Genomic DNA, 26,203 nt, shown 5'->3' on the forward strand with positions numbered 1-26,203 from the left:
TTTATATGTATGTATATATTTATATAGAGAGAGATTATTGAAACAATTCATTTTGGGCTTATTCTTGTATCTTCTGTAAGAGTATTTTAAATATAACGAGATACCAGTCTGCGCACTTCTTCCTGCACCAGATACAGGGTTACCCAATGCGACCCCTATTCTTACACCTCTAATACTGTTCCAATAATGTTTTTAATTTTTCTCTTATAATCCTAAAATAAATTACATTATTATAATTTTTTTTCTTTTCAGGACCATGGCATCTGGGGAGCCCATTTGGCCAATTCCCATGAAGGCGATTGGAGCCCAGAACTTACTGACAATGCCTGGTGGCGTTACATCAGCTGGATATTTGCACAAAAGAGGAGGAATACGTTTTCAGCTTTTAAAGTGTAAGTTCCAACGAACACATACAGAAGGCTTACTAACGTTGTAATATTTTCTTGAAAAAAATTGAATTATGTTAGGATATTATTATTATTATTTTTAGTAATTGTTAGTTGGATATCCATAAAAATTGCTTTGGCCCACGTTTACCTCTGTTTTGGCAGTCAGGGGTTAGTATAGAGAGAAGAGCAGTGGTCTTACATAATAATCTAGTAATAATATTATGTAGGTACTGCCTTCACCCATTTCATATCCAAAGAGTTGAGCGTCTCTTTGTCAACCACCGCATTGCTCTCCCGCGCTGGCACTGAAAAGGTTAACTAAATAAGCTCCCCTTATGCTTCTGACCCGGCATTTAAATGACGGTCCTAAATCCTGCGTAAAACATTCCGTTACAGCTACTATTCCAACACAATGGACCTTTCGTTCATCAGATCCTTTTTTATTTTATTGAGGATTATCCAACCTTTTTAATAATTCCCAGTGATGTACTTGTGTGTGTTTAAATTCTTAGCTTCTTAACAAACATTGTAAAGCCAAAGAGGTTTTGCATATTGTGATAACGAAGAAAATGACGATAATAAAAGGCTTGATGACACTAAAATAATGTGTTTAGAAAATGATGGCCAGTAGTTCATCTTTCCTGCTCATACACATTAGTGGCCCAAGGTGACCAGGGTCCGGACAGGTACCCTCAAAACACACACACACACTAGAAAGGAGCCTGCGGATCGGCGAGGAGAAGACAGAGAACATAAAACAAATTAGAAAAGACTTTTGTATTACAGTATAGATAATCTGTTCATGCTGATTTCTGCCTCGGCTTGTAAAAACCTCTGCCAAGTAAATGATGTATAGGAGGAGGTGTCTCTTGGGACTTTTTGGTGTCCTTCCAAACAGGACAGGCCCAGGTCAGCATGGTTTTTGGGGAACACCCTCATTAAAATCCATTGTGATCAGCACGTGGTTCTCTGTTCTCCTTAGATGGATGATTGGACTTGTTTCAAGCTAGTACAGGAATACTGTCATAAAGTGCAGCTAAAGCAATCTGAAAATAATGTGTCCATTACACATCCTAAACAAATCTTATTAATGTCAGTTTGTGACTCCAAAGGAAGAACTGAAAAATAAATAAGTTGAATTTTAGGGATATGTAGAAATACTCGGGATTTGCCCCTAGGCTCTAAGGTTAGAGAGGTCCTCTGGTCATAATTTTCCGTCTCTTCTTCGTCTAACCCATTCTACAACTCATACTCACTTTCACAGTGGGGTTTAATTACTAAATGGTGTATAATGGCGATGTTGTAGATGTGTTAGGGACCAGGAACAAGGCAGAAACAGTAAGAATGATGCAATACACCTTTAATGAGAAAGATAAAAATATATATTGTGATCCAAAATCCAAGAGATAAGCGAGGGTCAGTAGCCGGAGCGGGTAATCAGACGAGCCGGGGTCAGGAGTACGGAGATCAGCAGAGTCAGAATCAAAGCCAGTAGTCAGGAGCCAGAAGGGAAGTCAGCCGAGCGTCGTCGTGCACAGGAATACACTGAATAGCCGGAAAAGTGCTTGGTATCTGGAAACAACACAAGGGCAAGGAGGTAATGAGCATCGCTGCTTAAATAGCCTGGACTGAGTAGAAAAAGGGGCTGCCTAATAGCAATCAGGTGAGTAACCCTGACCCAGGGAAGGAAAGGGCTGCTCCCTAATCAGTTGAGTAACCCTGACAAGATGATGGTGAATGGTATCTCACTGCATTCCCTATAAACGCATTGGCACGGAGCCTACATAATTCATAGATATGCAAATAAATTAAATATTTAATCCCCAGCGTACTGTTTAATGAGAAACGTATCCCAGGGAAGAAACCTTAGAACACAAGGTCATTATCTAAGAGTGTTAGAGGTTCAGATATATTGTAAGGCAACTTTATTCCACTGAGGGGGTAAATGTATAGATAAGTAGAACAGCCTCCCAGCGCAGTTGGTAGAGGTGAATATAATTAGGGGATTTAAACTTGCATAGGATAGGCATAAAGCTATCCTGTATCTAAGACCAGACCAAGGACTGATTAAGACCTAAGTTCTTATATCAGAAAAAATAGGCAGACCCGATGGAATGGTTCTCATGTGCCGCCAATTTCTGTTATAACTATATGTCTAACTTACCGGTATAATGATTGTTATCCCTTATAGTTCTTAAAATCATAAATAAGATACAGTGTATAACAAATGATTTCTCTTATATAACAATGCAGGAAACTTAGTGACCACTTTTTTTGAGAAGGAAATGTTTTTACAGTATGAGACCGATATGGCCGATATACATAAAAACACAACTAATGTAGAGGAAAGCCTACCACTTCCCCCATCAGCTTCGACATTTTGCTAAGTGGCCGACCACTCATCACACGTTGTTCTTCATTTTAATTACTCCTCTAAATGAAGAAGTAGAGTTTTCACACAAATTAAAGTATATTGGAGCCAATGTTAACTCTTAATGCTTTAGACCAGCAAACTGCTAAAACCTTGGCTTTCATAGAGGTGTAAACATTTGCTACTAATCAATTAATCAATGGCATTTGATTACCTGCACCTGTCTGCTACTTAGCATCTTAATTCCTAGGGAGTTTACTTAGGTTTTCACACATGGCTTCTCCAGTTTGGCTTTATTTTTGTTGAATAAATCATGACACCCAGTGCAATACGTCATGTTGTTCCTTTGAGGTTGTATTTAGCTCATTTTGAGACCTGCTAAGGAACAGATGAATGTTATTCGGCCCATACAATTCAAAAAGGGTGTACCTTTCTTTTTCACACATCTGTATTTACAGTATATACATGTCATTGCTTATGTCACTGCACTGGGCCCTGGTGCAAAAAATTGTCCTGGGCCCCCCAAACTGGTCTCTGCCTTCTTTGCCCCTTGCCCTCCTTCTACCATACAACATATGTAAACACACTTACACAAATTACACACAGTTACTCACACACACACTCCATCTCATCCTACTTACACATCCATGCTCACACACAGACACAAGTACACATCCATGATCAAACAGCTGGGGGTGGGGGAAGAGGAAAATGCATATGGGGGGATTCTGCAATAGGAACACCACGACTACTAAAGTTTAAAGTGCATGTGATGTCTACAGTGTCCCCTTAAATAGCTGACTGGGATTTTTAAGAAAACTGACAGGATGTCGTCTGGGTTTTTTAAGTCCTGAGATCTTGAAATCGCTTTTTGTTATCCTTGCGTAAACCTTTAAAATCAATATGCCTGATTGGATTGGTGTCGTCTGCCAAATAGTCAACAGATGGTCCTGCAAACATAGGAATGTACCCTAGGTATTCTATGATTATGCCAAAGGAAGACTTATTTTTAAAGGATTTATCATTAAATAGCATATTTCCGTGCATCTATAGTTGGTCTGGATGGCTCAGAGAAGATTTGAGCAGCTTTCTGACACTTGACGGAAAGAAGTCGAGTGCATGTGGTTAAGAGCTGCCAGTAAGTCAGCAGACATCAGGTTGAGACAGATAAACCACATGTACTGGTGGTCAGCCTCAGATGAACACAAGTTGTTGGGTATTGGCCTTTTGCAGACTTTAAGTCTGCTCAGTATTTTAACCCTACTTTCAAGATAATAGGACTTGTGGTTTCTTAAAATCACAAAGCGAGGAGTGTTGACCAAAGAAACTCCATTAAAAGATGTGTACACAGATGCGGTGGTGCAATGGCCAAATGACAGCATGTTTCAGGCTACTAACACAAGTCAACCGTTCATTTACAAATGGCTCTGGTTTCTTGCTAAAAATTAATATATTTCAATATATTTTGCGTTGGGACAGCATGCAGTCAATTATTTCAGTGCAGTCTTTTAATGTACTAACGTTGACATTTTTGCATTCGTGTTCTCCTTGAATGGATAATTGATTAGGGCGAGTCATTCCATGGTCAGTTTTGAAATACATTTGAGTCACACGTTGGTAAAAAAAAAAAAAAAGTCTCAAAATCACCCAGAGGGATACAATGGCTTTGTAGAAAAATCCAAAATTAAATGAATGTAAGGGTTTGTTGAGTTGTGTTTTCCATTGGAAACTGGTTCCTAGAGTGTTCTTATGGAATGTAATCATCAATACACAGATGATGCAGCTACTCCAAAGGGGTAAAGAGTAGCCACATATGTTATTGGATTTGAATCGACAAGACCCTTTTTCAAAGAAGCGCTAAAAAAAATCGTATATAACTAGTTACAACTGTCATGGTTCTTATCAGCCACGGCTATGCGTATAAATCATGTGATTTCTGAACTATTATATTAAGACTATTTGTTGGTAGAATGACCCTTTTCATGTATATGAGGGAATGATCCTCTGGACAGATGTGTGCCCTCTGCACACGTGACATTCCCGCTATAGTCCGTGTTCACGATTCCTTAATAAACATTTGGTTGGGTTGCGTTTATTTGATAATGTGATTTATTTAATAATGTAATAATGTATGGTGTCTGTGTTTCCTCTTTTAGGGCCCTTGAGATATGTGATCATACACAAAGGGTGTGTGTACTACTTTAAAACTAGCACGTCTTCTTCATCGCAAGGAGCCTTCTCCCTAAATGGATACAACAGGTCAGTGGTAGCCCCTTCTACTGACTCGTTATAACATTGAGCGCCACAACATAACAATGCTGCATTCACCACTGATCTATTTAGTTAAGAGGGGTTTTTTTTAATAAAAAAATATAAATAATAAATAAAATAATTTAAAACGATAGCCGGTTGGATACATTAAAAAAGGAAACCAAGTATCTGAGTTTCTGGTGACATTGGCACTCGTGGTTTTTAATGTTCCTGTAAAGGTGGCTACCTTCTATGCAAAACTGAAAACCATACATTCTAACTATATGTCATTCATCATTCGAGGTAACATAACTGTCCATTAGCGTGAGATGGTAGTGAAATGACTTGAGACCTTTAAAGTTTCGAGACCGCATTGTATGCTTTTTTAAGAGGTTTTACAGAGGTTGGTGACCTACTCGATCTGGCTTAGTTCTTGCATAAACTATACAATAATGGATGATCTGGTGAAGATTTGAGGGCTGTTGGAGGTATCTTTTGAATAGGTAGGATGCCGAGGACTTATTATTGCTCATAGTTTTCCACCTGTTGTTTAACTACAAAACCCAAGGTGCTCGCCATTCTTCTTCCGGAGAGCTATATGTTTGAGGCTCCTTTTATAATACATTTAAGTCCTGTTATGCGGTGCATGCGGCATCATTCTAACTGTTTTGCCATGCCCTTTTATAAATGTAAAATAAATAAATTAAAAAAATTACCAAAAAGTGCCATAAATGCAGAAGAAAGTAAGTGGGGGCATGAGCCGTTCCTCCGATCACAATGTCCACCGTCTTCTCAGGGTAATGAGGGCAGCAGAAGAAACAACATCAAGCAACGTGTTTCCTTTCAAGGTGGTTCACGTCAGTAAGAAGCACCGCACGTGGTACTTTTCGGCAGCTTCCGAGGAGGAGAGGAAGGTACAGCTATGGCGGAGAGTAGCGGAACTTCCCTTTGTTTTCTGCTATTTGTCTTTGTTTGTTACATTTTATCCGTTTTTTTTTCTGCTTTTTTTCTTTTGTGTGTATCTATATTATTTTTGCGAATATAGTATCACGGCTTTCAACCGGAATCAGGAATAGCAATAAAGCAGATACGTTTAATAACCAGCATGCGCCATATTGTTTGCTCCATGTTAAGCAAATAAACCTTGGCAGATCCGTCAAGTTATTCTTTCCTCGGAAAATGTAATCGCACAATAACAACACAAGACGTTTTTAACCCCTTAATGACAAAGCCCATACATGTACGGGCTCAAAATGCATTGTTTTCATTGGGTTTAGGGACCGCCCATTGTTCTTAAGGGGTTAAATAATCTTGTTCCGTTTCTGCGGCAACAATCCCTGTGTTGGTGTCACGTGACAATTAAACGTTCCCTGCAAAATTAAGAAAGCAGACAAAATTTTACATGGGGAAAGAATTATTTCCGGGAAGGGGGTTGGGTATTCAACAGAACTAAGTGTGATGCTTCTGTGTTTGTATTTAATTAGAAAGGTGATACATTCAGCAGAATAGGTTAAACAATACCTTTAACAACCCGAGCAACTCAAATATTATACTAATTATATCATTAAAATAATTGTATATTCTAATTATTCTTTTTTTTGTATTCCAGAAATGGATGTTGGCGCTTAGGAAAGAAATTGACCGTTACCATGAGAAAAAAGAGACGGTCACAGACTTAAGGTAGACAATAAATATATTTTATCCATGTAGCGTTAGCGCTCTTTCTCTATCCAGTAATTATTCCCAGCATGCACCTGGCTTTTCCGTGCTCGTTATCCTGCAGTGTTTGCCACTTTTTTATTGTACATACATTTGTTCTTTTATGAGAGAGGGATTTTTTAACAGAGCCACTTTTCTTACAGCGATACAGGGTCAGAAAGCGACAGTTTCTACGATTCGGTGGAGAGGCCCGTGAATATCAAATATACACAAAATCCCTTGGAAGGTAATTAACATATTTATATTATTATAATATACAGCCTTTTTTATCGTCGTTCATTTAATTTGATTTGGGCATATTTTATTGATTTAAGGGGACATTGACATTCTAGCTTCATGCCTTTTACTTACACTCTTTTTATTTTTAGACAGTTGGCAAGATCAAGAGGATGATGAAGACGACTATTTGCAACCAGATGGGATCGACGGTACATTAATTAGTTATTTTTTTTTATTTTCTGCAAACATTTATTTACCGAGCCACAGGCTTTTAGTGAATTGACACATTTCAGCTCACCCACGTCACTGTACATAATGACGGGCCAAGCGTGCTTAGTGTCTGCTGCCCCGGACATCACGGATTACATTATCCTGGGGCCACGTCTTGGCCTGGTATGGTGTCACATAATTCATAGTTTAAGTCAATGAGCTCAGTTTAGTAAATCTACTCTCTATGACATTATATATATTTTATTCCATCTAATTAGGGCTGAAACAACGAATCGATAAAATCGATAATAATCGATAACGGAAATCGTTGTCGACGATTTCCGTTATCGATTAATCGAGTGATCGATTCGTTGTTGGAGCACTCGGCTCCTTTTACTTACCTCCGCGAGCGTTCCCCGCTTCCGCTGCACTCTCCGCCTTCTTTTAGTTGCGTGTGGCTCCGTTCGCACAGAGCGGTTCGCGGGGGTGGGGGTGGGGTTTCAGGGGATGCAGGGCAGAGTGGGGGTGGGGGGGCAGGCCAGGGTAGGAGACTGAGTGCAGGGCAGAGTGGGGGTGGGGATGCAGGGCAGGGTGTGAGTGTGGGGGCAGGGCAGGAGACTGGGTGCAGGGCAGAGTTGGAGACTGGGTGCAGGGCAGAGTTGGAGACTGGGTGCAGGGCAGAGTGGGTGCAGGGCAGAGTGGGTGCAGGGTGTGAGTGTGGGTGCAGGGCAGAGTGGGTGCAGGGTGTGAGTGTGGGTGCAGGGCAGAGTGGGTGCAGGGTGTGAGTGTGGGGGCAGGGCAGACTGTGGGGGCAGGGCTGGGTGCAGGGCAGAGTTGGAGACTGGGTGCAGGGGCACAGTGCAAAGTGCTGGGTGCAAAGTGCCAGGGCTGGGTGCAAAGTGCCAGGGTGCAAAGTTCTGGGTGCAAAGTGCCAGGGCTGGGGCAAAGTTCTGGGTGCAAAGTGCCGGGTGCAAAGTGCCGGGTGCCGGGTGCAAAGTGCCGGGTGCCGGGTGCAAAGTGCCAGGGCTGGGTGCAAAGTGCCAGGGCTGGGTGCAAAGTGCCAGGGTGCAAAGTTCTGGGTGCAAAGTGCCAGGGCTGGGGCAAAGTGCTGGGTGCAAAGTGCCGGGTGCAAAGTGCTGGGTGCAAAGTGCCAGGGCTGGGTGCAAAGTGCCAGGGCTGGGTGCAAAGTGCTGGGTGCAAAGTGCCAGGGCTGGGGCAAAGTGCTGGGTGCAAAGTGCCAGGGCTGGGTGCAAAGTGCCGGGTGCAAAGTGCTGGGTGCAAAGTGCCAGGGGTGGGGCAAAGTGCTGGGTGCAAAGTGCCAGGGCTGGGTGCAAAGTGCTGGGTGCAAAGTGCTGGGTGCAAAGTGCTGGGTGCAAAGTGCTGGGTGCAAAGTGCCAGGGCTGGGGCAAAGTTTCTTGAACAGTAATAGTCCACCTCTTTTCAGAATGTTTGGGGTTATTTTGTTTCATAAATATTGTGTTTGGGTTTTTGTACTTTTAAAATATTGTTTTTTTATTACATCATAACAAAATAAGAATGTTAATGTAAATTTTAAGTTGTTTTTTAACATCCAGTTCATTAAATTTTAAATAAACAAAACATTTGCATATTGTTTTTTTTTATCCGATTAATCGATTAATCGAAAAAATAATCGGCCAACTAATCGATTATTAAAATAATCGTTAGTTGCAGCCCTACATCTAATTAGGTTTTCCCAAATGCGTAACCAATCACTTATTTTGTAAGTTTTCCTTTTTCTAATTTCCTATATTTTCTAGTACTCCAGTTAAAATAAAAAGTAAGGTGACCGCAGCTCGTGTACAACATACATGTATTCTATTGACTTTATAACGGGTGCTTCAATGTTGAGTATTGAGAATGGGGAACAATGTCTCCTCCGTAGAGTACGATCGCATCTTACAGTAAATGTGGTCAAATACGTTAAAAACTCATCTCTAGAGCCTGGGAAGAGCTTTTTCAAACATTTAACCCCGTATGAGTTTCAGTTTATAAAGTATCTATCACTTAAAAGTGTGAGGGGAAAAAAAAAACACTAGGCACATGATTTCATAAAAGGTTCGATGGGGTTTTCAGTTGAAAAGGGAAGTTACTTCATATTATTCCGATGCAGCAGCACATTTGCGGGCGCTTATTTCACGTTCGTTGGTGATGTCATAGGCTGGAGTTTGAACTTGGCAAAATTCAATTAGAATACAGTGTTTTAATTAAAAGACACACTGTGCATTTGTTGGATTAGGGTAATTTTCTTAGGGTACAACAAGGGATAAGTGTTCGGGGGGGTTAATTTAGATTTTACCCACAAAAGCCATGTCCTATTTAGTCCCATTTTCTCTCAGGTAAAGAGTGTAGGCTTGAGTTTTTAACCTCTAACGTGTAATCTTCTAACTCGTTTTCTCTCTTTCAGCTGCACCGACATATCCAATACCACCGGTCCCAACTCATAGCGACAGACGATCATTACCTTATCTTCCTCCTAGCCCCTCTGTCAAAAAGAGCACCTGTGATAGTAAAGATTTAGACGTGACAAGTTCAGTTCAGAAACCATTTACCGTTCAGAACTATGGTCCGTGTGAGCCAGGCACCAAGCATCCTCCAACATCGGTGTTTCCTGCAGTCCCCAAAGTGGGGGAGCCATTTGCCCTTGCCGATTCCCACAAGAAATTCTCATACATAAGCGAAAAAGAAGGTCCGCGTGCCCGAAAGGATAATACATGTTTTCCCAACTCTAATATGGCGGCAAAAAATACAACGCTATCTCTTCTACCACCACAGCCACCTATTCCCCGGAAAAACCCAGCTGTCTTGCCACCCTCAAACAGCATTGGAAGCTGTGAATCAAAGGGGTCAACGTCTAATGCCCAGTTGCCATGTGAAACCAGTGTAAGCCCTTTCATCAGGGAACTCCACAATACTGTGAAGGCAGAATCTACCACTCCGCCGCCAGTGCCAAAGAATAAACCGGTCACTGGAGTATCAACACCTAAACAGTCTGCCAACGCACCAGTTCTACCAGTGAAACCCAACAAATCGCCCAACGCTGGCAGTTCAACACCTCCAGTTCCACCAAACAAGCCCAAAGTTATAGGCGCTGGTGACCAATCACAAGAGGTCAGCACTTCGCGGGATGAAAAAAAGCCATTTCCATTAAAACCTCCACCGATACAGAAGCCGTTAACCAGAGCTGTGTTATCTCCAATCGTGTAAGTAGAGGATGTGCTCTTTAAAATATCTCTAATTTTCCTTTCACCTTAGAACATACATTTCATGATAATTAAATAGTTTACAATAGAAAACCCATCTTCGCTATGGACCACAAACCAAGATACTTGATTTGATTTAGGTACGTAACAAAACCATGCTGGCTCGTTAGCAAATGAGAGCTGACAAGGTTTAATCCCCATCTTCCTCCTAGAGGAAAGCATATCACTACTGCCCCTTTAAATACTAGATTTATTCACTAACAGCAAACTGAAAGCTCATTTTTATTATATGTTATCAAAAATGTATCATTAAGTTATTCTTGAAATCAAAAACCAATGTTTTTCTCCTCGGAAATAAGAGTAATGTCCGTAACTACAATGTTTGAATACTTTTTAAAAGGCTGGTATTTAAATAATATCCATCCATGAATAATATTCATTCATTAACTAAAACAAGATCATGATGTTCAACATCGACAGCTTTTATGAGTTGATTGGTAGCGCATTATTCATTTCTATTTGGATTCAATTTAAGCTTTGTTGGAAAAATAGAAAACGTGAACAGTGTTTAGGGTTTTGCCAATTCACGTTAGCTATACTGAGATGATCCAAGTGTAAAACATCTTGTCCTTATCTTCTCCTCTCAATACACGGTATGTTGAATTGTTTTCTCCAGGAGATCGCCCCCCGATGGTCAGAGTTTCAGAATTCCCATTGAACCTCCGATTATGCCTGTGAGGCCACTGGTAGATGATAGAGGTGACAGCGATGAAGACTATGAAAAGGTAACGGTTCCTATTATATGCCAAAGCGGCAATTGCAAATTGTGTCGGGCCATAGTAATGGAAATGGGCTGTCGGCATGGCAACCTCTAGACCTGTTGCCTGTGCTCACATTATCATTTTTTTTATTCTCATAATGTCTTCTTTTCAGGTCCCGTTACCTCCTACTGTTTTTGTGGAAACCACGGAGTCCAATGAGGTTGAGTGGTATGTATTTTTTTTTTAATATATTAAATTTACTGGGATACTAACTAAACATCAAATAGTACAAAACATAATGCTGAAAAGGAAGCCGCTCCTTGCCAATTGGTCTAGAACCTATAGTACATAGAGAAGGGAATAAGTGCTCAGAAGCTGAACATAATTTTATGTAATTTGTTAAAGAGGACATTGATCTCTTGCCACATCTATAACCACACATTCAAAACCAAGTGTCCCTTCGGCGATTTGAAATCTGTGAGGTACGTCGTTTATTTTTACCAAGCAGAGCACTTCTCCCTGAACCGCTCTCCTAGCCACTAGTGAAGCCTCTCTCCTGAACACTGGATAAAAAAACACTGCCCCTGTGCCTCTCTCCTGACCAATAGTAAAAAAAAACTACTGCCCCTGTGCCTCTCTCCTAACCAATAGTAGAAGATGACGGCCCCTGTGCCTCTCTCCTGATCACTAGTGAAGACTACTGCCCCTGTGCCTCTCTCCTGATCACTAGTGAAGACTACTGCCCCTGTGCCTCTCTATATCTGCATCTGGAGAGTGTAAACCATCTGTCCTGGGGGGTAGTTAAAATTAGACTCTTCTTACTTAGTCAAGAGAGGTGAAAAGTGAGGAGATGGCAAGGTGCACAGGACTGCTGAGTAATCAGATGTAACACTTCAGCTGTGTGCAAAATTCAATGAGGCATTACTATTATATATTGTTTTATATAGCCCATTGTACAGCGCTACGGAATTTGATGGCGCAGCACTGTACAATGGTCAACCAGGGCAGGTTAACAGTAGTATATAACATAACAATTAGACTCACAGAAACAACAGATGAGGAGGATCCGACTCAAATGAGCTTACAATCTAGAGGGAGTACATAAAGAGCATTTCTAACGTATGCATGTAAAAGTGGATCAGTCCCTTTGGCAACCAATGAAACATTTCTACTGCTTCCTCCATCTTTAGCACTATTAGTAGCAGATTACAAGACAATGGGTTGTTTTTTTTTAATAAATATAAAAGTGATTCTAAGCAAATATGGAAAAGTGGTTATCTTTGATCAAGACCACTTTTCACGCTTTCAACCACAATCGCTCTACAGATCGGAAGATGTCAAAAATGGTGAAGAATGAAGCTTATCTCCAATTAAGTGGCCCTTTTACTCTATGCATATTGCTGAGTAAGCAGACCCGCTATTTGATTGAAAACAGCCGTTCGCACCATGGCGGTGGAATTATATTACGCTCTCTTTGAAGAGGGGAGATAAATGAACGTATTGTTTTGGTTCTTTTTTTTCAGGATGTTCAAAGCCGCAAGCTCTGGAGGAACGCCTGTGAACGGCCTATTCTGTATTAGGAATTCTTCAAAGAGCGGAAAGGTAAAACTCACTCCGTATGCAGAATTGGTTACAACTTCCTATTAGATTGGCTGTCGCTGTTAGATATACAAAGTTATTATTTTCACAGACGTTTCCTGAAGAGCAGAAAAAACAATGGGTTTAAAAAGATACAGATTCAGCCGCCGATGATATTTCTGCATAATCTTAGAGGCTGGGCAGATAGACCAGTTCAGTTGGTCTATAATGACATAGTTGTTATCTTAAAGGAGAAGTTTCAGTAAGAGAAATCTATTAAATACCTGCTGAATATTTGTCTTAATCGTCTAAAAATTTGTATCACAATGAGAAATTAGTGAATCTTTAAAAGTCATGCTGTTTGTGGGGTTTTATAGTGACAACCATGAGTATGTATCAGAAACGAGATTACCTTTTTTCTTAATCAACGACAAAGACTCTGTAAGAGTCAAGTCATTGTATGTTTACGTATCAAGCCAACATAGGGTTTAACCCCTTAAGGACAATGGGCGGTCCCTAAACCCATTGAAAACAATGCATTAAGGGGTTAATAGAATGAGAAATCTACACTCCACGATGTAGGTAAACTCAGGGGACATTTTCCAGCTTAGGTTCCACGGGGGAACTCCTAGCTTCCACACAAACGTAGTTAAGTTCCACCTGATGCCCAGTGTGTTTTGGGTTCCCCCGATACATACAGTGTTGGGCTTAAGCTAAACCAGAACGAGGGATTCAATGTTAATGTAGTGTAAATAACGTTAAAGGAGAATACCGATTTAACACTTCTTCTTCAATCTCTTTCCAAGGTATTAGTCGTGTGGGATAAAAAAATGGAGAGAGTTCGGAACTACAGAATATTTGAAAAGGTTGGTAGATGTCTTACATTTGAACTCATGAGCAAAATGTTCCATCTATCACGATATGATATCCATCTTAAATTAAATATGCCAGCTACACACTGCATAGAAAACATGGAGTCACCTTAGCTTTTGAGGCCCCTTCTTTGGATGTTGTCCTTCTGGGTCACAAAGGTTCTTGGCTTTACGGCTGTACAAACCTTAAAAAGGAAACATACAATGTTTTGGCTCAAGAGGATGTCATTGAGGGTCTATAAAGTGTTGCTTTTCTTACAGGATAATAAGGTATACTTGGAACCAGATCTTTCATTTGCCGACATCGGGGGATTGGTTGAACACTACTATGAGAATACATTACCCAGCCATGAGACCCTGCTTCTCCGACATGCCTATGGGTGCCCTGGATCTTCAAGGTGACTCTTGTGAACAAATAGAGCTGAGAAACTGCTCTATTGAGAAATGGAAGGAGCATATTTTGTGGTCCATTGCTCTAAAACCATCCAGGATTGCATAATTTCATTGATGGAAGCATTTTATGGTTAGAGATCCTCTTGGATAAAGTCTCTACATTAAAAACATTGACAGAAAGTTACGTGCAGAGAGACAAAAACCAACAAACAGTGGGCACCACCAATGTTATAGACAGAGCTCAGAAACTCGCGGGATCGGAGAGCACTCATGGCCACGTCTTTAAACTCTCATAAAAGGAGTACCAGCACGGCTCTCCAGAACGTATCACCCGTCCGTTTTCCAAATGAGAAATAAAGTTCTCCAAATATCTAAACGAATGGGTGGTGGAGCAGCAGAGAATGACAGCACTTCAATTTCTTCTTCCGTCCTTGCTACCAAGGACAAAAACGGTGATGTGTGATGTTAAATATTCATTATAGTTTCTAAAAATATATATTTTTGCAGTGTAATAATTTTGAAATGGATCAAAACGCTTCTATGCCGAAAGAATATGTATAAGATTAACAAGATACTTTCCTAGACAGCACTGGATGGGAAAGTTTAGGATACAGGACGGTATAGAACAATCTAATTCATTGCCGGAGGATTCCAAATGTTCTGAAGGACCTCGTACAGAAAACTCACGGACAGCAAGCCCACTGTGCTACATTGTCAGTACCGCGTACCTGTCACCTGTCACAGGTCTTACATTTCATGACGGTTGTTTACAAGAGCTTACAGTACTCCGGTGTATGAGATTTCAGGACGGGGTACAACCACCACAGCGTTCAACGGCGGCTCCCTGCAAATTCTCCACTTTATAAATGATCTTTCTACACAATCCCATTACGGATATGCTTTTAACAAGAAATACATTTAATACAATTACTACATTTGAATTGTATCACAGTAAGACTTGGTTACAGAGAATCGTTCTAGCTCTCACAGAATTCACCACTTTTATTTATTTATTTTTTTAAAAAAATTCATTTATTTCTAAGTCATGAGTGCATTTTTTTCTGCATTGACGTTAACATTCATTCATATATGTAGGACATATTTTCTTCGTAATATGTGCTGTTATTATTTTAATTCTGATTTTAATACAACACACAATGATTTGTTTAAAGTCTTTTTAATTTTATTTTTGCTTTATTTTTTTATGACAAATAACAGGAATTTTTTACACCACTATTTTCCTTCAATAGAGCCCTTTAGCTTAGAAAATACAATGATATCACTAGGCCTCTTCAGGGACCGAACGACAGGCCCTTCTGTTGAAATAAATAAGGTGTTTACAGACGCTGGGTGGTTAGTGCTGAAATAGATCTGTCTTTATTTCCTGACGTTTTACACTACAGAATTTCCATGTTTAGGTGGCTGAATATGAAGTGAAATCTGAGGAGCAACTAGATATACATTTGCACTTTAGCAGACATTCCGTATTAATTTCCCCTTATTTGGAAAAAAAAAATTATAAATGTAAAAAAAATAAAAAATAGCAATTGTTGATGTAAGTTGTAAACAGGGAGTCCATGGGGGTCATGGGCAGAGAGTGGGGACCGCCAAACTCCACTCCCCGACCAGAGGAAGTGGAAACATATCGCTTATACATTAATATATTATATATATATTTATTATATATATATATATATATATATATATATATATATATATATATATATATATATATATATATATGGAATTTTCTGTTACGGATTCCAGTGCATCAAGTACGTTTACATGCAGTTTCATTGATATACAAGAAGATATAGCAGCAGATCTGCTTTATGAAATTTGTTTTTTTGTCTACTAAATTAACTAATCAATAATTCTTTCTGGGCTTGAGGGATCCCCCAATTGCATTGAGCTGTAATAATAATAACCCCCTGTGATAACCCTAGATGGCAATGGTATGAAAATCTGCACCCAGGAACAGACTTTTCAGTTTCCTAGCCGCTTGCCCCCTGGGACTAGAATGTACGAGCTAACTGTGCGCTTACTGGCAAACTATCTTATTTTAGTTCAGGATGAAAAGACACTAATTTAGGCATCCGATCAGTGAATGTGAAAAGTATGGTTTTTATTATGTCATTTGAATTTTTCAGAATTATGTTGTATTTACTGCAATAGTAGGGCAGCTAGGTGCAACGTGTATAAAAACATGTTATGTTTGTACAATTTACTGTTGATCCATACAATTTTATATAAATAATACAATTGTTTGTGGTTGCAGTCTGGTTTCTATGAGCGAACTAGCTTGATATAAAATCAGTTGTGTTAAATGACCATGCGCTGCCTCTCGATCATTCTTTTTTCTGTGCCTTACGACTGCCTCCAAGATTTCTGTGAAGGAGACTTCACAAAAAAAACCCAAGTTACTTATGAGAAAATGCACCCTGCATGGAATCCGTCTTCACGTCCAACCTTAGCATATTTCATTCAGTCTCTGATCAAGGTGACAGTTCCTACATTTAATGCCAGAGAAGAGCTCAGAATTAGGAAAGCTAATATTTAGTATATTGTACCAGTTTACGTTTACATTTTGCTTAACCCACACAAAAAAAGGAAATTATCATTTTTGAATTAATTTAAGAGCTGCCTCTAGATTTTAACCAAAACAATATGCCATGTTTTTGCTATTAGGCCTCTCATTTTAATACATATGGATACACAAAGTAATCATTTGGGAAACTAATTCGTCAATCTAGCAAGTTAGGAAAATGGGTGTTACTCTTACAGAAAAACATCTCATCTGGTTGAGCGGCAATGTTTTTGTCCTTATTTTATCTCATACATTCAGGCCAATTATAAATCCGCCTTTGTTACAACAAATTATCCTAGTTTGTCTGTCTTTGAGCTGGGGAAGGGTACGAGGCAAGGATGTCCCCTATCCCTGCTCCATGTTAATGTCGCTCTAGATCCATTCCTTTAATTTATAAAAAATAGAAGGACTTGAAACTTCGCCATTGTTTCCAGAACAGAAGATTCTCAACATCTAAAACATCCTCTAGATGATGTCGTATGTCCTATAGTTTTTGCACCAGTGGGTAAAAAATAAATAATAATAATAAATGGAAAATAGGGAAAATGTGCCGAAACACCACTACAAAAACATAAGGCAGAAATGTGGGAGCAATAGTAAAATCTTTTTGTAATAAAAATGAATTGAATTCTAACATTCAGTAAGCATACATACTTAGATCCTGGTGACTCCAATGGGAAACCCTTAGCACATGTGCTTAAAGACTTAAGGTATGAGGACCTGCATGTTGGCAGCTGATCAATCAGCTGACCACAAATGGAGGAAAAATGCCTGATCCTTCCAGCCTACAGCCATCAGCCATTGTGACATTGAAGGTGTTCCCCAACACCCTTAGAACCCCTCAGCCCGACATCTATGATTCCCATCAGAATGATGATCAGACCTAGCAGAGGAGCAAATAGGGTGTCCTATTAGCGGAAATATGGATTTTCTACCTATATATCTTTACCATGGTTTTGGAAATTTTGGTATGTGCGGCCACCTTGCAATATGTTGTGAAGACCTAGACCGACTTTTTATGTCTACAACCACATCTATTGGAAAAAATTACAAAGGGAAGTGAGTGTTTAATAAATTTAGAACTTAGGTGACTCTGTACATGTTACATTTCCCTTTTTCCCCTCTATAATGCAAGCTGTACGAGACAAGAGATGAACTGAGTATGAGGAAATGTAACCACATAGCAAGTTCCCACACAGCATTCACAATGACCATTTTAAGATATTACTTGTAGTTGTAAGTAACCATTACCCTTTATATGACCATTAGTGGTCTACTCTGTAGACTGTGTTCCAATTATTCACATAAAGGAGGGTACAAGTAGAAAGTAGTCTTTGATTGCAATCAAAGTAGAACACGAATAGCAGCTCATGGCAGTTCTGTTTTACAATTACAGAACATGAAGGATTTATACAATTCTTATACACATACAATTCTATGTGGCTGTTACAGAAACAAAAAGAAGAATGTGCGTGCTTTAACCAAAAAGCTTTTATTCCCAACAAGAATAACCAGAAATCTCCTTTACTGTTGTCAGGAAATCTTATCTACTTTCTTAATCTCAGGCTAGAGTTTAGCTAATGTTCAGACCTGAAGGTATGCACATTGCTAGAGCAGGCAACATTCAATTACAGAATTTAACTGGTTCGGCCCCAGCATTTCAAATGATATAGAAAAATAAAAAAAGTAATGGGGAAGGAAACCCACGATGCACACTATGTAGATGCAGTTTAATAAATGAACACTAGAGGCGCATGAGACGCATATAGAGACTCCTCCTTGGGCTGACGTTTTAAACAACTGATTGGCTAAAATCTATGGAAGCATTTTCTTTGCATGCGCCCCAGGGGTCTCATTAGTCTCCCCAATGACCTTTGCCAAACCAGCACTGGGGGTGCCTCGTAGTAAGTATGATCCCCTATGCATTCGCAACAGGCCCTAATTAAACCGTACTAGCTGGAAAAAAGCATGTCAGTCTATTACTATTTTATTAATTATTTTATTCTGAGCCATCATATTCCGTGTCACTGTACAATGGGTGACCAAGACATAACAAGTAGTATACAACACAACAATTTGACAGAAACAAGAGGTAAGGAGGGCCCTGCTTGAATGAGATCTGGATTTTCCTTGGCTTTTACATCAAGTGTGTGGTTTAGGACTCTAGCTTTTCATTACACCACCATTTTGGGGCAAATACAAGACTGTACCCTTAAATCTTCCTTTTTTGATGGCTATTCAGTAGTAATTTCCCCCATTTGTTTTGTTTATTGGTGTATTTCCCCACATTATCATAGTCATTTGATTCTTTGTGGATGCACTGAAGGGACACTCTAGCCTTTACATGCACATTAGAGTGCATATGCTAGCTGAGACGTCCCTTTAAATTTCAATGGTGCCCCCCCCTCCTTGTAAATGCATGGAAGGCCTCTGCAGAATGCTTTGTAGGTGCTTTGCTCTTCATAAACGTTAATGCACCAAGACAGGGCAGTAACTTCCATAAGGCAAGTAAGAAGGCTGCAAAGTGAGGTGCGTGCTTGAGATGGCAGAAATGCTGCTTTTCCTTTCCAGTGGCAAATGTGATGTCCTCAGCAGGACTTCCAACCCTGCCCCAGCCCCCAAGAGCCCTAGTCACAGCTCTGCTCCCTGAAGAATAGAAGTGGAACACAGCTTTTGGATATTATCTATGGCGAGGTGTCCACTCGGGTTCCCAGAGTTCATCCCTGTGCTGTGTTTGGCTTTGGTTTTTCAGACATCTCCAATAAACAGAGGTAAAGTAGATTCCAGGGTCAGTGTATAGAGAAAATATTCACAGTCACTGTCCAGGCGAAAGGTTTCAATCCAATAATCCAAAAAGTATAAAACAGAACTAGGATGGCGGAACATGTCAAACAAACAAGCAATACATGAGTGTGGTTTGGGTTGAAATAGGGAAGAAACCAGCACAACAGCCTGTAGCTGGGAATGCAGATGGAACACATTACATCCCACACAGGATAGATCCAGCTAGAAGGAAAGGGCCATCGATGATAGGATTCCCTGGTGGCAATGAAGGAGGGCGATGCTGTTGTTTTCCAACCTTGAGGTTCTGATTTCAAATGGAGACCCCAACATTTAGAAAATTGCCAAAGTGTTGTAGAAGGTGCATGATAGTTACATGCCTAGAATTTTGCAGTCTAACAATGATTTAATCCAGACAATGCCTTTTTCTTATTGTCCCTGTGGTGATCCAGCTTGTTGGTGTTCTTTGGGTGCACCTCATGTCATGTCCATAAGCTGAAATGATCAGGTGCGTCTGGGTTGGCTTGTCTGCATGCATGCCAACAGGTACTCCCAATCCCCTGCAGAAGCCCAGGAATGTATAGCCACACCTCATAGGTATATCCCGCTGTACGTACACCACCCAGGCGCATCCAACACTATAAAACACAGTCACCTGAGCAATGGCGGCCGGTTGTTCGGCTTGCTTCAGAGCTACTCTGCATGTTTGTATGTGCTAACCCCTGTTTACTGATTTACCGACCCTTTGTCTCAGTTACCTGTTCTTGAACGCCCGCCGGAGACCGGAGGACTGTTTGACTATGCCTCTTGCCTAACCCGTTTGTACCTCAACTTTAGATTCTATTGTTTGTGACCCAACACCAAGAATCTGCACCTGCTCCTGAGCCCAACACTTACTGTTAAATGTTCATCACCTTTGAATCTGCAGTTTAAAGCCCCCCTCCCAGGATGAGATTAATACTCTCTGACGCCCCAAAGTATGCATGCACAGAGAAGCACTGTTGCACACATGCTGTGGTGTGCGTAATACGTGACCCCACTGAGTGCCCGTCTCCCGTAGCTTTCACATTGCAGCTACTGTTATGCAGCAGGTAGCAGTTCACTGACAGATTAGCCAAGGTCACAAATGGGTCCCCCAGAGCTCAGGGGTCCGAAACATGTATCTAGTGCGCCTAATTGAAGCTTTCATTATTTTGAAACAACAATGCAAAGTTTAGGGATAATTTATATAATCTATTGCTGTAGTCTATACTGCCGCCTCCTGGCGAATGTATAACTGCACCTTTAAATAATTATACAGTAGATTAACAGCGGTGATGCTCATGGTACACCTATGTGTAACTTACTGAATAATATTCTGTGTGACCAGTGAAGAAAGCCCAGAAAGGTCTACATTCAGACTCTCACAGTGCCCGTTCAAAAACACCTTAGTATTGTGACAAAACTCTGTAGCGGAGGGTGAATAAAGAAGTGTTTAGAAACCTATGGAATTTTTTATTTTGTATGTATTTTTCACTTTGATCCCCACTGCTGCGAATCACAGTGATGTGCCAGATTGGCAGTCCAGGCTTGCTTATAACTAAATTAAGGAGTCCTGTATTGAAGCTTCTGCCTGTGGCAATACGGGAATGAAAGCTTTTTATGGAAGTACTCTGTGTCGTTAAACTCTGCTTTTGTCAAACATTTGAGAACAGCCTTTCCCCTGACATCAGAAAATATTACTCCAAGATTGTTATCCGTTGGTATATTGTTTATTTGGCACTGGATTTGAACAAAGAAAACTCAACATTTTGTGTTCTCCCGAAAAACGAATGCACAAGTCTATATTTGGGTTTATAAAGGCCCTAAGGAAAAAATATTTAAAATGGCTCCAGGTAATAAAAAAGTATAATTATACATAAAGAAATACTTATGACCGCCAGTCTGCAGGAACAAGATATATTCTAGTAAGGGGGCGCTCAATGTTGGAGTAAGATCCTACAGGGCTCCTGTCCAGATGACTTTTAAGCTCCCAGCACAAACACACACTCACTTACTTACCTACGATCGCCTATGACTAGCATTACAGGGGCAAGTTATATCACCACTCTGAACCCTGCCTGCTGGTTACTGTAATCTGAACCGATGCTGCTGCTATGCAACTGGATTATCCATGAAAGTTCCATTTTACCCTTTGTCTTGTGTACATACTGGATAAGATAGTAGTATTATAAACTGGTTAGATGGCAGGGCCACCCTTATCAGAGATGTGTGTATATATATATATATATATATATATATATATATATATACAGACTCTAGCTCTTACAGTATTGTGTGGTATGCACTGCAGTGACGGTAATAATTTACGATTTGTGCTGATTTTCTTCACAATTTCTGACTGCCTAACAAATAACGTGCTTACAAGAAAAAAATTGGAAAGAGACTTGGAAGTAATTATTTCTGACACTTTAATGGTAGATATTGTAAGAAAGTAATGGCAATGATAGTTTGTATAGCGAGAGGCATTCATAGCAGAAATAAAAATATATTTGGGGAAGAGCCAGGTCTAGATTAACAACGAGGCAATTACTTTAGGGCCCCCACTCGCTGCTTACATGCTGTAGTGCAATTTATACCGTATATTTATCTGCAGTATAGAGCAGTTGTGCTGGGTGGTGTGGACTGATGTATTATATGGGGTCAGCTCAGCCCTTATTACCAGAGAAACAGTGGCAACAGGCAGGATCGCAACTGCAATGGAGCCCGTCTCTCTAAGGCCAGGTCCATAATGGACCAGGCTAGGGAGATAGGAACGATGCAGGAAAAAGTGGGTGCCGGAAAAAATCTGTGAGGTAAGGTTGTGTGGTATATGTGATTGCATGTATAAGTATTACTGTTAACATGGATGAATGTATAAGTGTTTGTGTGTTTTTGTATTAGCCTGGATGTGTAAGAGGTTGTCTGTTAGCATAGATGCGTGTGTGTGTATGTATAAGGGATGTGAGAGGAAGTGAGCATAGACGTGTATGACTGTGAACATGTATGTGTAAGTGGTGTGATTGAGTATGTGTATGTAAGTGTAAATATGTGTAAACACATGTTAGCAGGAGTGTGTAAGTTTGTGACAGTGTGCGTACGTATGTGTGCCAGTGTGTATTTTGGAGAGGGCCAGAGGGTACCAGCATGCCCCCTGCTGCTTCTGACTGATCAAGGAAGTGAAATCACATCCATGTCCTGCCCGTTGGATCAGCCTGCACACAGCATGGGGGAAGAAAAACACACCACTCCTGCAGGTGCATGGGGTGGGTAGATCCCACACAGCTTGTCTATGCCTTCTTTGCCATGGAACGCCTCCCCAAACACCTTGTCTGTGCCATATTTGTCTATGGCTTATTTGCAACCAAACAGCTTACACATACACACGTCTACTTAAACATATGGTTAAAAAGACAAGCTCAAAAAAAGGCTAAAATACTTTTTTGGCATGTCATTTTAATGAGTGGTCAATAGTCTAGTTTTAGCTCTTAAAGGCATGTCACTGTAGATTTTTCCAGGGATGCCTCAGGAAAGCTCTCCCCTGGCCTATCCGTCTTTCCCCCTCCCTTCAGTCCTTCAAAAAAAAAAAAAAAATCCCTCAAGACCCACTTCCTTAAAGTACCCCTAGGAACATATGCGCTAACACCCTCCCCCCCATATTCCTTTAGCTCACCTTTCCCAATCCCTCTAGATTGTAACTTTGTTTGAGCAAGGTTTTCCTCATCTCTTGCTTCTGTAAATCTAATTTTTATATTCTACTTGTTATTTCCTGTCTAACCATTATAAAGCACCATGGAATATAATGGCACTATATTGGGTTAACGCATTTTAAAAATTAAATGTATATTTTAAAATTGTAATAAAATGTATTGTTATCAGATTACTTGTAAGTGACGAGTTTAGGCCACGGACAGTGAGATCGATCCATAATCAGTAACCTAAAGTATAATTGACAAGTGATCAGGTAATAATTATGAATTTAAAATAAAATGTTTTATTATTAATAATGTTTTGGGTTTTTTTTGTTTTGTTTTTTACAACTTAGAGGATCCCTCTCTGTCACTTTTAGGAGGGGGACATCCAGTGGCATATTGGTGGAGTGATCTGATCAGCAGCAGCCCATCCCTGATTAGCTCTGCAGCAGTTTGACAGCAGTGTAACTTGACAGTTCATTGCTGTTGAAGAGGGTTTTTATTTTTTAACTCCAATGCTGGTGCTCAATGAAACCACATAATTGACTGATTTGGTCCCTACGAGCTTGTGGAGACCAAAGACACGAACATTAACCTGTAAACCTCCACATTCACATCTATGACATCCCTGAAGTTGCCTACTGCAACTGGAATGTGATCTCCAGTTTACCGGCTTGGTGTACCGGCTCGGAGTTAAGCCTTTGTGGTCGCTCCCATAAGGGTTTTCTTGTTGTTTTGCCTAGACTTCCGTGGCAGGCAGCAGCAGTGCTTTAGGTGTACTTACAATTAACATTTAGATTAATGGGAGGAGGAATCTGCAAAGCACAGGATCCTTTCCTTCCTTACCATTCTGTTTGCATCCCACACAAAGCAGCATGCAAGAGTGCACAAGTAGCTGTGCTCTGTAGTTAAAACTCCCAAAGGGTAGTGGTTATGTGGAACAGTACAGTACAGAAATGTAAATATGCATGGTGTAGGTATAAGGCTATCTTGAATCTAAGGCCAGACCCAGGACCAACTAAATGTAGGAAAATAAGTTGATTAGACAAATTCTGTATTTACAAGTAAGAGGTTTGTTCTTGGTAACAATAGATATCACAGCTACCTCTGGACTACATGCACCACTCATATATTGTAAACTGTTTAAACATGACCTTTATGTTTTCTAAAATAAAGCCAAGCCTGAACACATAATAAAGGAAACAGCATTTCAATCAATGGGACTTTGACATGGTACACCCAAGCCAAGTGTTTCAATGTCAAATAAAATTGTTCTATGTAAGATCACCTTACCATTTCAACCTCCTTACCTAGCCCCTCATCTTTTCGGACCGCTTTTACACACACAAACAGTCATAACATTAAGACCACCTGCCTAATATTGTGTAGGTTCCACTGTTGCTGCCAAAACAGCATTGACCAGTCAAGTCATGGACTCCCATAGACCTCTGAAGGTGTGCTGTGGTATCCGCACCAAGACGTTAGCAGCAGATACTTTAACCCCTTCGTGACAAAGGCTGATTTTACTTTTTGTACCCTTCGTGACAATGGCCGTTTTAACATTTCTGCGCTGCTCGTGTTTAGCTGTAATTTTCTTCTTTCCCGTTTACTGAACCCACACACATTAGATATTGTTTTTTTCAGGACAAGAAGGGCTTTATTTAGATGACATTGTTTTGATTGTATCATATTATTTACTATTAAAAAAAGTATAAAATATGGTGGAAAATTTTGAAAAAAATGACTGTTTCTAACTTTTAGTTGAAAAATCTTTTACTCATCTATAAAAAGGTAATAAAAAAACTTGCTAAATAGATTCTACTATTTGTCCTGAGTTTAGAAATACCCAATGTTTTTTATGTTTTTTTGCTTTTTTCTGCACGTTATGGAGCAATAAGTACAGGTAGCGTTTTGCTATTTCAAAGCCATTTTTTCCAAATCTGGTAATTCTTCCCTCCATGTGCCATTTCGGGTATCTTTGAAGCCGGCCAATGCAATTTACCCCATCAAATCATATATTTTTGAAAACTAGACAGCCCAGGGTATTCCAAATGCTGGTATTTTAACCCTTTCCAAGCACTAATTCTACCATCAGCCTTTGTCAAACTTTATGGTAGTAATTTTTTTGCATTTGTTTTTTCACACACATTTTACTTTAGGTATGAATAAACAGGTTCTGGTATATGTCACTATCACAAAACATGTGTTCAGCAACATCTCCCGAGTACAGCGATACCTCACATGAATGATTTTGCCTGGCTGTTTGGGGGCAAAAGGGCCACATTTGGGACATGCGCATTTTTCAATGTTGAACTTTGGCATTTGGGGATCCACTGCCCATGCCCTATTTGGTACATCTTTGAGCCGGGCCATTTCAGTGTGCCCAACAAAACCATATATTTTTGAAAACTAGACACCCCAGGGTATTTTAACTCTTTGCATGCACACATTTTACCACCAGCATTTTTTCAAAGTTTGCAGTAGTATTTTTGTGTGTGTATTTTTCCCACACACACCTACTTTATGTATAAATTTACAGCTCCTGGTATATGCCGCTGTCACACGACACCCCAGTATGTGTTCAGCAACATCTCCTGAGTACAGTGATACCCCACATGCATGGGTTTGTCATTTTTGGGGGGAACTAAAAGGCCACATTTGGTACGTGTGCATTTTTCTAATTGGAAATTAGATGTGTGGCCATCCTTCCCCCCGTGTTAATTGGGACCTTGTTGAACCCGGCCAATTCAATTTACCCCATCAAATCATACATTTTTTAAAAGTAGACACCCCATGGGCATTTAATATGCCAGTATTTTAACTCTTTCCATGCGAGAATTGTTTTAAGCTAATATGCTAATTTTAGGACTTGCTCACAAAAATATATTTTTTTTATATATATATATTTTTATTTTTTTTTGCCTTTGTTTTTTAATTTTTTTAACATTTTTTTCAACTTGAAGGTTCCCCTGATAGTGACATCAGTGGGAAATTATTTTTACATTTTACTGGTTTTTTACTATTTTTTTTCTAATTATTTTTAATTTATTTTTTCTATTCACACTGTGATTAGAAAGCTGAGCTCCATTGACTTACATGGTTGAATGCAGTACCTATATTCAACCTGCAAGTGGAGCCAGAG

General features: G+C 40.0%; 1 protein-coding gene across 1 annotated transcript; it reads left to right on the forward strand.

Annotated features, from left to right (window-relative positions):
• The first annotated feature begins 256 nt into the window (after nt 1-256).
• Nucleotides 257-17,457, forward strand: LOC149282275 (SH3 domain-binding protein 2-like). Its single transcript, XM_089498455.1, has 12 exons — nt 257-392; nt 4,917-5,019; nt 5,807-5,924; nt 6,620-6,690; nt 6,873-6,955; nt 7,098-7,157; nt 9,584-10,379; nt 11,056-11,164; nt 11,313-11,368; nt 12,664-12,742; nt 13,525-13,584; nt 17,305-17,457. Exons 1-12 carry the CDS (start codon nt 257-259, stop codon nt 17,455-17,457), a joined length of 1,824 nt encoding a protein of 607 aa, XP_089354581.1.
• The last annotated feature ends 8,746 nt before the right edge of the window (nt 17,458-26,203 follow it).

Source organism: Sceloporus occidentalis, unplaced genomic scaffold (genome assembly GCF_023333645.1).
Source record: "Sceloporus occidentalis isolate IW3139 unplaced genomic scaffold, rSceOcc1.0.p SCAF_120, whole genome shotgun sequence".
NCBI classification, from domain to species: Eukaryota; Metazoa; Chordata; class Lepidosauria; order Squamata; family Phrynosomatidae; genus Sceloporus; species Sceloporus occidentalis.

What these genes read in the sequence shown, in the direction of transcription:
- LOC149282275 (XM_089498455.1), top strand. Translation starts at nt 257, where the DNA reads ATGGCATCTGGGGAGCCCATTTGGCCAATTCCCATGAAGGCGATTGGA. An exon ending in GCAACCAGATGGGATCGACG is followed by an intron (nt 7,158 to 9,583) that starts GTACATTAATTA and finishes TCTCTCTTTCAG; the next exon opens with CTGCACCGACATATCCAATA. An exon ending in GAGTCCAATGAGGTTGAGTG is followed by an intron (nt 11,369 to 12,663) that starts GTATGTATTTTT and finishes CTTTTTTTTCAG; the next exon opens with GATGTTCAAAGCCGCAAGCT.